This window comes from Acomys minous (genome assembly GCF_964271855.1).
Source record: "Acomys minous genome assembly, chromosome: 8".
In the NCBI taxonomy this organism is placed as follows: domain Eukaryota; kingdom Metazoa; phylum Chordata; class Mammalia; order Rodentia; family Muridae; genus Acomys; species Acomys minous.
The window spans coordinates 31,387,746-31,405,361 of record NC_140489.1 but is presented as its reverse complement, the minus strand read 5'-3'; the positions used below and the strand labels follow the sequence as shown (position 1 = coordinate 31,405,361).

General features: G+C 49.0%; 1 protein-coding gene across 1 annotated transcript in view; it reads left to right on the top strand.

Annotated features, from left to right (window-relative positions):
- The window catches only part of IFT43 (intraflagellar transport 43), a 74,290-nt gene that overhangs the window by 16,705 nt on the left and 39,969 nt on the right, over positions 1-17,616 (top strand). Inside the window, exon 3 of the mRNA XM_084792685.1 lies at positions 11,448-11,512. Coding sequence (XP_084648811.1) covers positions 11,448-11,512 — 65 coding nt within the window. The remainder of the gene's footprint in view (positions 1-11,447; positions 11,513-17,616) is intronic.

Below are 17,616 nucleotides of genomic sequence, written 5' to 3'. Positions count from 1 at the left end.
CTGGGCACGAAGGATGTTTCCTCCAAAGCCTGCACTTGATCACTGTGGCTGCTCTTGATGATACACACTCGTGAAGTGATGTGTGTGTAAAGTGATGTTGTAGCCATGATGTGCCAGGGTTCACAGAAACCTGTAAGGGGCTGTGACCTTTCTCATTTTACATAGGAAAACAGGGCTTAGTGAAGATGCAGCCAGCCCAAGGCTTTCAGGTATGAAGAGGAAGATTTAACATTTGAATCCATGCTGGGCACAGTGGTACATGCCTATAATCCTAGCACTCTAGCAGGCAGAGGCAGGCAGATCTCTGAGAGTTTGGGGCTAGCCTGGTCTACAAAGCAAGTCCAGGAGAGCCAAGACTACACAGACAAAGCCTATCTCCAAAACCAACACCAAACCAACAACATAAAATTTGAACCGACACCCTTTCCTTCCTCCTGTCCCTGATTCTTTTACAACTGCAGCTTTCCCCCTGACTTCTTCCTGGTGAATTCACTTCTCTCCCCTTTTGCTTATTCCCTCATTCTGCCCTGTAGAAGGAGCTGTCCGTGGGCTCACAGGAAAGCTCAGCTGTGTTCAAGCTGCCATGATTCATTTTGGGCATCACTTTCTAATCCTGCCTCTGCCCGTAACCTTTCCCTCAGTGTAAGAAGAGTAGGGGTTGGCCCAAACCATTTGCTGGTCCTGTTTTACAGGACATCCCATCATTATTCAGTACCTTTTACTTTTGGTGTAGAAAATGAAGTTTTGGTCTTGGCTTCTCAGGTCTTCTCTTTAATGTCAGGATAGGCAGATGCACTGATGGAATTGTTTGGGGGCGCTGTGTGGGTCTAGCCTCGAGTGACCTAGTCTGTGACCACTGCATTCAGCGCAGGTCCTCACTGTCAAGGAGTCGCAGCTGGTTCAGGGCAAGAACTGGGAAGAACTGGGTGTTTTCAAGGATCAAAGCCAGATCACAACTGTCCTGCTGACCTGGCTTTTGATCCTTGTCCCACCTTTTGCAAATGACATGGTTTTAGGTGAGTTACTCTCAGCCCTGCTTCCTGTGAACTTGGTAGTATAGGAGGGCCTTCACCAGGTTGAGACACAGCAAAGCACTCTTCCCTCACATACTGGCCATCATTACCCCTGGCCCTTCATTAGTATATTCTTTTTTTTTTTTTTTAAGATTTATTTATTTATTTATTTATTTATTTATTTATTTATTTATTTATTATGTATACAGAGCTCTGCCTGTGTGTACATCTGTAGGCCAGAGGAGGGCATCAGATCTCATTATAGATGGCTGTGACCCACCATGTGGTTGCTGGGAACTGAACTCATGACCTCTGGAAGAACAGTTAGTGCTCTTAGCTGCTGAGCCATCTCTCCAGCCCCATTAGTATATTCTTTTGACACGTCCAGATTGGCACTTTGATCACATCTTAATCCTGATGTGTCTTATTTCTCGCGGTAGCCTGGCCTTCTCTGTTTGTGTCTTAGCTCCTTCACACCCACTCACATGGATCACAAATGTTCCATCTCATCAGTCATTCGTTTGGCCTAAGTTCCTGGTCCAAGCATTTAAAATACTATAGTTCCTAGACCCATAGAATCATGGGATTGTATGACAGAAGGGATTCTTCTAAAGGGAGGAAACACCCACGGTCATGGAGTTGGCTACTGGCTGGGCAAGGATGAAGCTGGGTTACTTGGTGTTCCTTCTACCACAAGATTTTGCCCTAATTGCAGACATGCATATATTCACAAGCTGGCATTCACCATCAGTTGGAGCATGGGTAGGGGGGTACTTTAATCTAAAACCACAGCTGGGGGAGGGGTGTTGTGGGCCAGTAGTAGAACTCTTGTTTAGTGTGCTTGAAGCTCTGGGGTCCATCTTCAGCCAAACAAAACCAAATAAGCAATAAAAATACCTTCCCATCACTTCTGCTCATGGCAGGGATCACAAGACCTGACGTGTTTGGTGGAAAGCTATTTTCAGGCTGTGGCATTAGGAATTCCTGGCTGTTAAGTGTCTCTGTTCATATAAATTCTTGAGTAGACTCACCTGTGGACAGCTGGCACAGTGCTGCCCCCACAGCAGCCCTGCCCTTCTGCTCTGCTTCCTCCTTGATTGGGTCCTCTGTTCATTACAAACTGAATATGGAAGCTTGTGGGAAGGAGGGGAAAATGGTACAAGGTACAGCCAGCGCTCTGCACTAGACCTAACTGTGACTAACACTTGCCCTGTTTGCTTAGATTAAACTTCTAAGCTATTTTAAAATGTAAAAGTTTTTTTGGGGTGGTGGTGGTTTTGTTTTGGTTTTGGTTTTTCGAGACAGAGTTTCTCTGTGTAGCCTTGGCTGTCCTGGACTCACTCTGTAGACCAGGCTGGCCTACAACTCCCAGAGATCTGCCTGCCTCTGCCTCCCGAGTGCTGGGATTAAAAGTGCGCGCCACCGCTCCCGGCTTTAAAATGTAAAAGTTATGTTTTGTGTGTAGTCTTTGTTGAGCTACATGCCCCCAAATTACAGAACATTCCTTAAATGTTTCCCCATTTATCTAAAGTGACAATTTCCTAGAAACCCGGCTGTCACGCTGGCAGTGGACGCATCCAGCATCACCCACTACCCAGCGTGTCCTCGTTTTCTATCTCTAATGAGGTGGTTTAAAAAAAAAAATCCAGGATCCACACGAGAACCAGAGCATTCTGATTACTTCCCTGAAGGCATCTGTCTTTATCTTTATTTTCTGACTCCCTTCCCTTGTAATGCCTTCGGCGTTCTGAAGAGATGCAGCACATGGCCCGCTAAGGTTTCCTCATCCTAGGCTCGTCAGTCTTTATTCCTGGTGTCGTTTAGTTTAGTCCTCTCTTACCTGATTTCCTGCTTACTGGAAACCAGATCAGAAGGCCTGATTAGATTCCAGAGGCGCATTCTTGGCAGGGATCTTTCCGGGGTGGTGCTGTGTGCTTCAAGGGATGGCACAGCCTGTCCCATTGGTAACTGCTGAGCAGCATGCTGGCTGAGCCGGGGTGGTGACAGACACAGCCTTCCTTAAGGACCATTCACTTCCTTACAACTAAAACTTAGTGTATAGGGCAGTTTTTCTTTTTTGGAACCACGAAAACACCCAGTTTTCCCAGGGAGTCTTTCACCTATGGCTTCGGTGTCCATAAATGCTCAGATTCATTTCTTTCTTGTTCATAAAATAGGAAGTGTTCTAGGTCCATTTCAGTTTGTCCTTCCACCGAGGGAGCTGTGTTTACTCTCACAAGGGCTCAGCTGACCGCTCTGATGATCTATGGCCCTCCTTGACCTTAATTCCACTGTGGGAAAACTCAGCTGTGAGACACAGGGTCTAGGCAGGAGACAGAAAACCCCAGAGACGGACTGGCGCAGGAGTGCTGAGTGGCAGAATCCGCACTGCTCCTTCAGGGATTGGGCACCTGTGTTGCTGGAGCAAGGAAGGAGGTTTGTTTTCAGTGACCACAGTTTGAACTGAAGATTGCTGGTGTGAACTTTGCCCTAGATCTCCTTTAACTACGTGCCCTTTGTACCGGGTATTTATGTGTGCTTGCACTAGCCTTTTGCAACAGGTTGCCCTCTGGGATTGAGCTGGGTTCGTCTTGGGGGTAGGTGGGAGTGGGGTTTCTCCAGAGCTCCTGAGAATATGTGCAAAGGCTCCAAACTCAAAAGGCTCCTTTTTTGGCACTGCCAGCATCTTTGTGTGTCGGCATCTTAGGAATCTGGGGAAACCATATAAAGATCAGAAATGAGTCTGGCCCGAGAGGCTCCCTCTGACATGGTAATTCCAGTTGGTTGAATCCTGGCCCACTCGGATGAGACCATATAAAGAGGCCGTTTCCTGAATTTCCCGCGCTCTGCCTCTCACAGGCTCCTTTTTGTAGCACACTGGTATTTCAGGACTGCAGCCGTGATCACGTGCTCTCAATCCTTTACTCCACAGTCATCCCTGTGCTGGATTTATTTTTGGCGACAGTACATTTTTGCTTCTCTTCAGGAGCTATGCAGGGTCCTGCCCCCTCCGCCCAGCAGCAGCAGCCCCAGCAGGCTGTGTTCATTTCCCACACTCTAGATGTGACTTGGCTTTCCAGAGAGAACAGAGGGACGCTGCCTGAGGGCTACTGCACCGGCGCTTATTTTTGTCCTTTATGATGTTGCATATTTTAAGACTCTTCTTTATAAGACGTGTGTGTGTGTGTGTGTGTGTGTGTGGTGTCACCTAGCAGCAAGTCAGCCAAAGTTGGAAATGGCTTTTCCAACTGATGTCTTGGGGTCTTGCCTGTGGATCTAAAGCTGGGACTTTTGAATGTGTGGGTCAGTCTCTCTTCTGTCACTGAAGGTCATTGGGCCTGTGCGTTCTTTTCTCCCCAACACAGGGATAGCAATACTGTCTCTTCCAGGGTGCCTGCAGGAGCAAAGTGGGCCAAGCCTCCCAAATGCTCAGGCAAGTTCTGCAGTAGATGTGCTCCAGGGAAACAGTATGGCGACTGTCCTAGCCTGCTTGAAGACTGAGTGGCTCCTTTCAAGGAGGATTTAAATGAGTGGGTCATTATGTAGAGAACTCAGGCATAGAAGAGCTAAGAAAAAAATGAATCACACATTCATGTCTCTTCTGGTCCTACCCAGACCTGAGACCTGGGTGTGTGTGTGTGTGTGTGTGTGTGTGTGTGTGTGTGTGTGTGTGTGTGTGTGTGCGCGCGCGCGCGCGCAGCTGATGTGTTGAGCTGGTTAGGGCCTTCAGGCCTGTAGAACCCCAGCCTCCGAGCTGTGACCTCCAGGAAATAAAGGAACCGTGGCGGGGCTTAGCCTCAGGATGGGTCCTGTGTTTCAGCTTGCTATGGGAAGAGGGTCCTGGGACTCTTAGAGATGGAGCCTCTTGGGTGCCTGGAGTCTAAGGAAGGCAGCAAGGCATTCAGGGAGCAGACAGTCCACACAGAAGGAAGCACATCATTCTGAAACTGCATTATCAAAAGCCAGTCATCTACTTCCATTTCAAGTAGATCATCTGTGCGTAATCTTAGAAGCGGCAGTGTGACCAGGTGTACCGGATGTAACTTGTCTTGCATTGTAGATGCTTGTAGTGGGTCCCCAGGAGCTTCCCAGGATCCCTCTGCGCACAGTGATGGAGCAGCAGCATTTGCTATCTGTCCCTAGTACCACTCCACCCTTGAGTACCACTCCACCCTTGAGTACCACTCTACCCTTGCGTGCTCTCTTTCTCTCTCTGCCTGCTTCCTTTTTTCAGTGCTGGGGATCAAATTCAGCTAGGCAAGTGTTCTAGTGAGCTGCATCGAAAGCCCTTCCCATGGGTTTCCCATGGGGCAAGCCCCACTTTCCCCGCAAAGCAATCCCAACTTCACTTCCTCTGCGTGTCCTGGGTTGGCACCATTCTCTTCAGCCTTCAGCTGTGTACCAAGGACTTTGATGAGCATGCTTGTTAGAGCAGTCTTCAAGATGACCCAGGGCAGATGTGGCTCCGTAAACCACCAGGGTGACAAGTGCAAAACCAACTGGAGCTGCACTGTGCCTGAGGGGGGGTCTCGCCTCAGCCTCAGTGTTGCCTCCCTGGAGCTGTGCCCCCTTGAACTCATGTCTGCCTGCTGGGCTAGGCTGGGCTGGGCTCAGCTTCACCCTGACATCTGTTTACATAGATTTCACACACACCTGAACTTTGCCTCCTGTTGTGCCTCGTTGAACTAGGAACATCTAGGGACTAGGATGGCATCTTTTTCTGTCTCACTGCATCTTTGGAGTAGTGGTGAATGAAGTCTGTCTCATCCAGCCAAGCTGTTTACATGTGGCTGTGACAGGACCCGGGCCTGGTGGCCATTTCCAGTTCTCAAGCTCTGGAATAAATCCCGACAACAGTAAGCGTTGCCCACCAGGTGATGTACATCTCCCTCTAAATGTGCAGATTCCAGCTTTACAGACAGCTGAGTCCCACTTGCCCCTCCCTACCTCCTGCTTGTCAGCTCTGGGTTAACAGCCATTGAAGTACAGCCCCAGGTGCGCCTGGGAGGGTATTTTCCGAAAGGCTCAACTGAAAAGACCCACTCTGGATATGGCTGGCACCATATTCATGGGTTCGGGGGGTGGGGTGGGGGTGGGCACTGGAAAGGAGAAAGCGAACTGAACAGCTGCATTCATCTCTCTCTGCATGGCTGTGAGTGCCATGTGACAGCTGCCTCACTCCCCTCCGCCCACTGCGTCTTCCACCCCCCCACACATGGTGGCCTGTACCCTCAAACTAGGAACTAAAATGTACCTTTCCCCCTTTTAAGTCTCTCGTGGGATAATTCTCGAGAGCAGTGAGCAGCGGCACGGGTGTGCCTCCTGGCTGCCCCAGTGCCTTCTGAGCCTTGCCAAGACTCCAGGCAGGACTCCTGTTGCTCCTGCCTGCTAGGAGGCTCCCTCTGCGCGGCCCCCTCTGTCAGCTGCTCCCGGGTTTAGAGAAGATGAGAAGCCGCCTGCACAGCTGTGTATCATATCAGCTCTGGGAGGCTCCTGCCATTTGTGAAGAAAACCTTCGATTTTAGAGCTGATGCCAGGCAGCTGGGCATGGAGGCGTGACTGTGTGGCGGGCTTGCTGTTCCTCATTTGAGGACACCACTGTGTAACTGGGGACATGAGACCACTGTGGTGGTTACCTGTAAGGTTCCTCACTCACTCCCCCAGCTCCATCCCCCCCCCCCCCCCAGTGACCATGGCTTCCTGGGGTCTGGTTAGAGGCGAAACCTGTCATTTTAGTTGCAGTGACTGAGATGCAGCCTGCTGAAAGGCTTTAATTCTCCCCTCAAATGACTGTATATTTGATTACAGTCTGATCTTTCTTGTGTTGACATTAGTAATGTTGGCAGCGGTGTCCGTAGAAGAGCTCCGGCATGCCTCGCACTGTTCTGCACACTTAACCATCCGGTCAACAGCTCAGTCCCTCTCCATTAGGGATTATTCAGAGGCTACGTGTCTATTCCGCATTGCCTCATTTCCTCACCGTCCTTCCCCAGGTCAGTCTCTGCCCCTCCTGTCACTGTAACCTGCATCCAGAGTGGGAAAGAGGTGGGTAATATCAGGAGAGTCAGCTCCCTCCCTGCCCTGTTCTGGACTCTCGGCATCTTAAACCCTTAGAAAAAATGTCCCCAACAGACTGGACGCTCCCACAGAGACTGGACGCTCCCACACAGACTGGGCGCTCCCACAGAGACTGGGCACTTCCACTCTTCATGTCATAGGCTTTACGTGAGGTCATGTTGTCTTTCCTAATACTAGAAGCAGAGAAATGGTCAGAGACCACACACCCAGGTACCAGGTACCAGGTATCAGGGAGTGCAGTGGACTAGCGCTAGGGCCAACTAAAGCAGCAGCGGTTCTCAGCCTTCCTAACGCTGGCATCCTTTAATACAGTCCCTCATGTTGTGGTGATCCCCAACCATAAAATTATTTTGGTTGCTACTTCAAATCTCTAATTTTGTTACTGTTACGAATCATAATGTACATACCCAATATGCAGGACATCTGATACGCAACCTCTGGGAAAGGGTCTTTTGACTGCCAAAGGGGTCGCAGCCCACTCCTGAACTAATGGCTAAGTTGGAGTGCGTTTATTCTGCCCACTGGGCAAGCACTGCCTGTGCTTCTCAGAATACTGGGTAGCCCCTCCCCCCACTTCTAGTAGGCAGAGGGGCAGAGAGTGAATTCTGTGCCGGGGTAGAAACAGCCACACAGTGCGGTAGCACCGGAAGGAGCGTGGGCAGGTGAGGACTGCAGCACGTGGCCCCTGCTCAGCCCAGCTTTACTGGGTATTCTTGTTAGTCAAGACAGCTGGAAACAGACTTTTCATGTGGGTATTTTCCAATTCTTAGATGGTATCATAAATTGAAAACAAAAGAAGTTGGGTGGCCAAATAAAACATGGCAGTCAACTAACAAGCACACTGCGTCAGCTCAGGGTGGACAGGCCGTCCTTGGGTGGAGAGACGTGAGGTGCTTCCAGGGGCAGCAGGGAAAGGCTGGAGGCAAACTGGTTTGTTTATCTTTTAATTTTTAAGAGGTTCGGGGTTTTTTGTTTTTGGTGTGTGTGTGTGGGGGGGGAACCTGTGCACGTGCACGGAGGCCAGAAGAGGGCACAGGGTAGCCTCCTCGATCACCCTCCACCCCTTTCTTTTGAGACAGGGTCTCTCCCTGAGCCCGAAGCTTGAGTTTTCTTGGCTGGGCAGGAGCCAGCAAGCTTCAGTGATCCTCCCATCTCCGCCGTCCTCAGAGCTAGGATAACAAATGTGATAAGATGCCCAGATTGTGAAGTGGGCACTGGGATTTGAACTGTGGTCCTTAGGATTACTGGGCCATTTTTCCAGCCCCTCCCCCACCCTCTTTTGAGACAGCACCTCTCTCTGTAGCTCAGGTTGGCCTTGAACTCAGGATTCATCCTTCCAAGAGCTGACATTATAAACGTGTACCACCTTGCCTGGCCATAAATTGGTTTAAAACATCTCAAGGGGACTCAGTGTGGGTCAGTTCCCTTCAGAATTTCGTCTCTTGAGCATACTAATGCTTGGCAAGAGGTAAGACACGGTCCTTTGCTTCTGCACGTCACTTTGGCATTTCATAGTCTTGGGCCACTCTGCCTCTGGTCAGCCTTGAGAGTTGCACTGCTCTGTGCTGTCTGAAGGATCCCACCTCTGCTCCTCGATTCGGGGTTCCTAGGACAGGAAATCCAGTTGATTCTTTGCTGTTGTTTGTCTCGCTCTGTAACTCAGGCTAGCCTCAAACCTAGACTCCTCCTGCTTCAGCCTTCTGAGTGCTAGGATTAGGGCCATGCACCTGACTCTAACTGGATCTGCCTGGGTCCAGTACACTGGGATCAGCCAGCTGTGTGTAAGGGAAAACAGCACATGGAATACATGGCTGCTTCTTCCAGCCCACAGATGAGCTCCTGGGGTGGAGTGGGAGGCCAGAGTGCAGTCCCTCAGTACATCTTTGGGTGCCCCCAGTCCCCCTGCTCCAGGGATAAACCATGGTGGGTTTCCACTTCTCTGCTTAAGGCTCCTCTAAGTGGGATGGACATGCAGGCTCCCTCTGGCTCCATTGCTGGCCTCTACTGTAGAAATCTGACTTGGATTTTTTTAAGGTTCCTCTAAGTAGGATGGACATGTGGGCTCCCTCTGGCTCCACTGCTGGCCTCTACTGTAGAAATCTGACTTGGATTTTTTTTTCTAAAGTGCCCCTTACATTTTCCAAGTGCTCAGCAGGGTGAAGGTATTTTGTGCCAGGGCTTGGATCCTTCTCCGTCATTTCCAGCAGGCTCTGGCTCATGGCACAGAAGGACCCTGTGTGTAAGTGGGCCGCATCTTTGCCAGGCCAGGGCACTGCTACACAGGTAGGAAAGAGAACTTATCACCATGTTAAAACAACAACAACAAGGAAACAACAACCGCATAAAGGCACGCAGGCATATTGAAAGGGTGCTTTCTTCAAATGCTGCCTGCTGGGGTAGAGGAAGGTCACAGTGACACAGCATTTCAGTCGAGGGGTCAGCAAACTACATCCTTCCCTTCAGAGTTGGCCCGCTGCCTGGTTTTTGCGGCTGTGTTTTGTTTTTGAAAGTCGACTATACCGCTTGTCCTAGTATCTACAATGTTCAGCTCTCCACAGTGTCAGAGTTCAGTAGTTACAGCAGAGACTATGGTCCATAAAAGAAATATTTACCTCCTAGTCCTTTGTAGAAGTTTGCCAACCCCTGTTGTCGTCCATTTACCCTCCTTACCAGACTGAGAGCCACAGCTAGAATTTTGTGAAGTTCTTGGAAAAAAGAAAATTGATACTTCAAAAAACATTGCTGGGTAAAGAAGAGCTCGGTGCTGTTTTGTCCAGCTCAGGTGCTTTAGCAGCTGACTGCTCAGTGGTATTTTTAGTTAGGATGTGCTGATGTGCTAGGTAAGAACCTGTACAGTGTGATTTCTGTATGTGCTGCTTCCAAGTGAGCACTTCCTGGCCAAATAGCTTGAGGAAGGTTGAAGCTGCCAGGGTCGTGTTTATGTCTGCTAAGCAAATCTTACTCTTAAATCTTCCTTTTATTACTTTTATTCTTATAAAAGTAATATATAAATAGGCCATTAAAAATCAGAAAGTGCATAACAGCACAGGGATGGAAAATTTAAATCTCCCTTAATTGGGAGTCCCTCACCATGCGCATACAGCTAACGCTAATAAAATGTTTCATTTCATGGGCTTTTTGTAAAATCAGATCCTTATTCTTACTGTTTTGAGTCTTGTCTTTTTGTAAGTTAGTGTATATGAACTTTGATATTACTTTTATAACACAGTTTTTCATCATTTGCATACTATTTTGTATATATTTTGTTTTATTTAGTTCCTTAGTGCTGACCATTCCTGGTTGTTGCCAACTGTTCATTATGCAGAAATGACGTTATGTTTTTCTATGTTTATGTCTTTGGGATAAGTTTCTGCATTTAGAATTGCTGCCTTAGGGCTGGAGAGATGGCTCAGTGGTTAAGAGCACTGGCTGCTCTTCCAGAGGACCTGAGTTTAATCCCCCTAGCTCTCACATGGCTCATAACCATCTATTAACTCTGGTTCCAGAGATCTGATGCCCTCTTCTGGTCATGATGGGCATTGCACATGTGGGGTGCACAGACAGGCATGCAGGCAGAACTCCCCTACCACCACCACCACCAACACACACACACACACACACACACACACACACACACACACACACACACATAAAATAAAAATAAAAGGATTTACTGCATTACCAGGCATAAGCAGGCTGAAAAGATGGCTCAGCAGGTGAAATATCAGATCCTCAGAACCCACATAAAAAGCCAGTATGGTGACATTGGTCTGAAACCTCTGGGACTGAAAGACCTTGAAGCTCATTGCCCAATCAACCTAGCATTATCAGTGGGATTCAAGTTCAGACACACACACACACACACACACACACACACACACACACACACACACGATGCAGTCCTAGGTAGAGTTTGTGCTTTGCATGAATGAGGCACTAGTTTCATCTCCACCCCTGGGTGGCAGAGGGTGAGTCTTGAGTATTTTTAAGTCTTCAGTAGACATGTGACAAACTGGAGGGAACGCTGCTCATTTCTACACCGCCTGCAAGGATGAAGGTGCCTGGATGTCAGAGTAAATTAGAGCTTATTCTCATATTTTGTTTTAGAGACAGAGTTTCTCTGGGTAACAGTCCTGGCTGTTCTGGAACTCACGTTGTAGACCAGGCTAGCCTCACACTCACAGAGACCTGTCTTCCCCTGCCTCCTGAGTGCTGGGACTAAAGGCCTGTGCCACCACCCCGGCTATTTTCGTATTTTTATCAGGGAAGTGCTTCAGTGGGCTGACTTGTTTTAGGTGACCTGTGGTGTTTGGAGGCACAAACTGAAGGACTGTCCTTCTGGCTTCTCTCGCATAGGCTCCCCCACCAAAGCCACCTCGAAGGCAAGGAGGCTGGGCGGACGACTCCATGAAGGCGTCAAGGTGAGTACACAGCTCCCTGGGAGAAGCTAGGGTGGGTGGGGTGGCATAGAGATGGGGATGGCATGCCGGGGTGGTCGCCTTGGTAACCCTGAGGAGGCGAGTCACACGCCATCTAAAGTGTACAGTGCAGTCACTCGTCCAGGCACAGAGGTCTGCGTCAGTCACCCCAACGTTAGACCATTCAAGAAGAAGCCTTGTACCTCTTACCAGCCCCTTGGCCTGTACCCCCCCACCCCCGATCCCCATGGTGGGCAGCAGTCAGTTTCTGCCTCTGCTTTGCTTCCTCTGAGGTTTGTGTCAGTGAGGTCTTGATTTATTCCATCCTTTATGACTCAACCCCTCTCTTGCCCGGCCAGCCATTTTCAAAGTTCAGCCATGCTCTGCCCATTTCTTCAGCATGCCAGAACTGCCTGTTAGTTTCATGGGTGAGCTCTGTAGCATGTCTGTGTTGACACAGTTCTTCCATTGGCGAAGAACGAGACACCTGTCCCATCACTGCTTAAGTGGCGTCTCCTGTTTACTGTAAGCTGGTGCCGGAGCTGATGGGAATATTAACCCATGGTAATTTAGTATGTCTCACCATCCTGTCCTCCTCTTCGGAGTTCCTGGAAGGAATAACCAGTGTCACGGGCTGTGGCACCCCTGAAGTTGTGTGGGGCTGCAGATGCTGGTCCATTCTCACCCAGCTGGTACTCTGGCCCTTACCCCACTCCCCACCCCCTTCCACGGCTTAGGCCAGAGGCCTTGTGGATCCATGTTGAGAGATACAGAGCATGGTGATCGAGATTCTCCACAGATTCTGGAGCCTGGTTTCAAATCCTAACTGTGCTACGTGTTACACCACAGAGACCTTGAGCAAGTGGTTGAGTAAGCTCTGTCGCTTCTGTGTCCTCATCTCTGCAGCAGGGTTAAAAAAGCTTTTACTTCAAGGGACTGACTTGAGGGTCTGATGGGTTCATAGAAGAGAAAGAAGTGCTTACAGGCACTGGGTAGCTGCTGCTGCTGTTGCCATGGAGATCACTGGGATTCTTGTCCTCATCCCTTCGAGGATGGCTTTGACCATATTTACTATAGGTGTCCTGGAAGACAGTGATGTGTATGCCTCCAGTCGAAGGGCTTGTTAGGAAGTGCTTCTTCTAGGTCAAGAAAATGAAGGGTTACTGTGAATATCTTAATATTAATAACTCAAGTTCTTAACTTGAGTTAACATTAGGTGGCTTTGCATAGGAATGTCCAGCTGCCAAAGCCTTAATCCGATAAGATTTTATGGGATGTGTTTGGTTGGGTGTTTGGTTGGTTGGTTGGTTTGAGTCAGAGTCTCATTACATAGCCCTGGCTGTCCTGGAATTGCTATGTACACCAGGCTGGTCTTGAACTCACAGAGATCCACCTGCCTCTGCCTCCAGAGTGCTGGGATTATAGATGTGCATCGCCATAGCTGGTTTGCCCAGTGGTGAGGATCAAAGCCAGGGCTTAGTGCACTGTTAGACAAGTCCCTCACCTACTGAGCTGCACTCCCAGAGTGACAAGTGTTTTTAAATCTAGATCAGAGCTGGACTCTTGGGCCATCCAGGATAGCATCCGTGTCTCTGAGCCAGTTTCCAAATGATGTACCTTGGCCAGGGCGGACAGCCTCCACATTTCTTTGTACCACTCATTTGCACACTGATGGCCATGTGGCAGTTGGTCATCTGTGATTTTGCCCATAGGAAGCAACATCAAAATCAACTTGAAGCCTCAGGCGTCTGATGCAGACTCACCTGGGTGTGGATTCGGCTTGCAGCACTTACTTCAGCAGCAGTGTACCCTTGGGGATGTTATATAGCCCATAAAATAGCGATAATAGACAGGGCACAGAGTGCTCTGAGACTGGGACACACGGCACAGGAGAAGCACTCAGCTCAATGAGGGCAGGGGACAGCCAGGTGCTGCAGATTCTGTTAGGGTACGCAAGGCCCTGGTTTGATCCCCAGTACCATGAGAAACAACAAAACAGAACAGTGGTGCTGAAAATAAAACGATGATGTGGGTCTCTTAGTTCCAGGATTATAAGATAGGAAGGTGTCACGTGGGCAGTGCTGGCTGCCACCTGCAGCTCCTGTTGTGAGCCTCTGGTTTTCAGCAGTTCTGGGCTGGGCAGCTTTGATTACAGTTGGGTGTTGTGGATTCGTGAAGTTTGGTTCCTTGTGTAAGCCAGTTAGTTAACCAAGGCCAGACTGACACAAAGAACACTCTCGGACAGTTTTCTAGCCTGTTTTAAGGATGAAGTAAGTGGAATGTGGTGGCTGTAAGTTGACCGGGGCGAGTGCTCTCTTGGCTCAGAGTTCTCTGCTAACGGTGGGATTACAACTCAGCCTTGTTCTTAATCCCTTGCATCATGCCTTAGGTGTAAGGTAGACAAAACTATATCCACCTCAGTGGTGGGATGGTCACCTGCCAGGTTATTTAAGACACATACAAAGATGTACAGTGTTAAAGATGTATAGTCCAACATAGTCACAGAATCTTGACCACTAGGTCACTGCATAGTTATCTAGTGGTACCTAGTATGTAGTCCACATTTAACTGTCCCTGTTTGTCCTTAAATGTGTGTCTAGCTCTGGCGTCCAATCAGAGTCCACACATTAAACTAGTTAGTTCTGCCCCTCCCTCCCTCCTTCTTTCCTGCCTTTCTGCTTTTTGAGACAGGATCCTTAGAGCCTAGGCTAGCCTCAAACTTACATCCATCCTCCTGCCTCAGCTTCTCAAGTGCTGTTGGGCCCAGCTCTCTTGATCTATAACAGCTCCTGATGCTATGAAATATGCAGACTGTCCCAGGAATCCAGGCTAGTTGTCTCGTATAGAATCTTTAGATTTCTCTAATTTGTTACGATTAGATTCAAGTTGAAGGTTTGGGCAAGAACAGGTGATACTGTGTGCTTCTTCCCAAGTCTAACGAGAAGGCATAGGGCTGAGCATAACCCTGTGTCAATGGCAGCAAGTGTGGGCTCTCAGCTTTGGTCTTCCCCTCAGGAAACTGTGTGTGTTTTTTAAGAGTGACTAGTGATTGTCTTCAGTTGTCTTAGGGCACTGTGCTGAGTCTGTTCTCCACAACGTTTTTCCCCTAGCAGCTTTAGTGTCTACTAGTGTTTTTGCACAAACCAGGATGCTCTAGTGGGCCCCACAGCGCAAGCTGTGCTTCCTGTCCTGGGAGAGCTAAATTCTAATGGAGGACATCAGGCTTCTCTAGTCAAAAAGTCTGGAATTGCCCAAGGAACACAGGGTAAGGATGAGGCAGATGGCACGGGTACTACTAGCCATGTGACATCAGAATCAGGTGATTCTAAGGTCAGGGGCCACTGAGCAGAGTAGATGATGTCAGGCTGGTTGGATTCTGGCAGAGACGGCAGCTTGTTAGAATGTTTTGCTTTTAGATTTGGTGTTGGGAGGATGGCAACCTTCTCCTTACGATGGTTAGATCAGACAGACAATGTGCACTGGAAAATAGTGTGCAGACTTACAATGCTTTAGGGATAACAGGAGCTGCGTGGTGCTATGTGTCAGCACAGCCTAGCCGCTGTAAGAAATTACCAGATCCTGGGAGTTCAGACAATTCACATTTCCACCAGGCTTTCCAGGGGGGCAGATGGCAGCATGACAAAGTTCTTGGTGACAGACTTTTTCTGGTCAGATCCTCAAGTGGTCTTTCTTCAGGATCTGTACCCAGGGGGAGAGAGATGAGCTTTCTCTTCCTGTCTCCCATCCTGAGAGTGCCATCTTTGAGACCTCAGCCGAGCCTATCACTACCTGCAAAGACCATCACCTTAGGGCTGAGGGTTTCAGCCGAAGGATTTGGGGCTGGGGAGCAAAGAGCCCCTAGCTCTTGCCTTGTACATGCAGTGGGCTAACTCGGTCAGGAAGCTTCCACTCAGCCAAGTAGGACAAATGGCGGTTGCAGGCAGATGCCTGTCTCCAGTGGGAAGCAGAGGGCTGTTGATGGCTCTGACTAGTGAGCTCGCAGCCAACACATATGCGATCTTGTGATAGCTTTGTTCTGGGTGTGAAACATTCAAGACAGCAGAGCATGCATGGGCCTTGGCCCTGGGAGATAGCACGTTCTAGAACTCTGGCTCACTCTAGGGGGGCAGGACAGGGGTCACTTGAGGAATGGCTTGGGATGGATGGGAGATTACTACCTGTCCCTTCTCCTGGTGTGCCAAAGCCACCATTGTGAAGTCATTGCCTGAAGTTGTCTGAACTGGGACTCTTAAAGAGTTGATGGGTCACCATCATGGCCATGTGTGTAGAGCTGAGCACAGGGGAATTGGACCCAGGAAGGAGAAGAAGAAAGGCCTTCTGATTAAGTTCTGTCTCAAAGTGTCTGTTTTTGGGTTTGTCCCTGCATTGATCTGCAAGGGAATGAGGCAAGTAATGGCCCCTCAGGGACTTTCAGGACTTTGCTCTCAATGTCAGCCGTCATTTTCAATCACCCTCTCCCTCCCAGCCATTAATTTTGGCCCAGGATCATGGGGACTTGTCCATCTATCACTCCTAATTGACACTAAATGATCTGTCAGTTTATTGATGAACGGCAGGAGTGGAATTGTCACAATATATTTTACTTTCCAACAACTCCTCCTGACAATTTTACCTTGTCCATCTCGCTCTGTTCACATAAATCTCCATTGGCCGCTCATTCCTCCTCACGGGCTGTTCTGGTGCCAGGCACTTCCACACTGTCTGCACGTGTCAAGGACATCAAGATGGTGGGAGAGCTGCTGTGTGCTGGTCCCGAGGTTACCCCCTCCCTCCCTCCCCTCCTCCTCCTCCTCCTCTTTCTCTCTCTCTCTCTTTTAATGGCTTAGATGTTCTGAGAATACTAAAGGGCTTCTTTCCTCTCCCTCTATGTCATTGCGGTATTAGGGTCTCTACCTTCTTGTTAGCAGCGAGTAGTTAATTCTTATTAGGCTACAGAAGTGTGAAAGACAAAAACTCACCGGGCTGGAGGGCTCTGCGGTCTGAAAGCACAGCAGCAGACGCAGGCTCTGTCCTCTTAACCCAGCCGGGTTACAGCCTGCCCGGCCTCACCGCAGCCTGTTCATTAGGAAGGCGTCACAGGCGTAGGTGTGCCATGTGTGGCTCTGCGGATGCAGGCATGCTACGATCTTCTGCCCTTGGGCCTGCGCCAGGCCTTGTGCTGCCAAGACCTGTGGCTGGTCATGCGTGTGAGAATTCTCAGCCATCCATCCCGCCTGCCGCTCAGACGGTTCATTTCAGTGCCCCATGACGTGAAGGATGGGAGATAGCTGGCTGAGACAGCGGTGTACATAATGTACATAGGGATGTGAAAGTCCTGTGGCAAGCAGAGCAGCTTGGTGGCATTGCTGAATCCCTCCTCCTGCAGGAGATCATTTTTGTTAATTGATAAGGACCGTTTTCATTTATTAGCCACCGTGCTATTTTATGCCTATCAAAATTAATAACAATTCCTTAATGTTATCTGATATCCAGATCATATTCAGTTATTTTCACTGCAGCAACGATGTCTTGGTAGAGTTGGGCTCTAGAAAGGACAAATCAAGGTCCACACTTTATTTAGTTTTTCTGTCTTCAGCTTTTCACGCCTTTTTTTTTTTTTTTTTTGGTTAGGTGGAAAGCTTAAAGTAAGAAACCTAGCCTGTATAGAGTGTCCTATATTCTGCATTTGGACCATTTCTTCTGAGTTGTGATTTTTAAATTGTTTCTCTGTCTCTTCACAGTCCTGTTCCAAAGGAGAGTTACAGCTAGAACTAGCTGGTGGTTTAAGCTATGTGCACTGTTGTGGTTGGAGTACTTCACTGCATGGTGACCAGGTGTGGGGAGGCTCAGGTGCAGGGAAGACTAAGTGTGGGGAGGCCCAAGTGCAGGGAGGCCCAAGTGCAGGGAGGTCCAGGTGCGGGGAAGCCTAGATGTGGGAAGTACAGATGTGAGAAGGCACAGCTATGAGTAGGGCAGGCATTGGTATCCACCTATTCCACTTACATAATCTGTGGTCCATGGGGTTAGTCATACATGGCCCTTCACCCTGTCAGACTAATGTGTGCTGCATCCACTGGCAAGAGTTGTTTAAGGAAATGACTTCATTA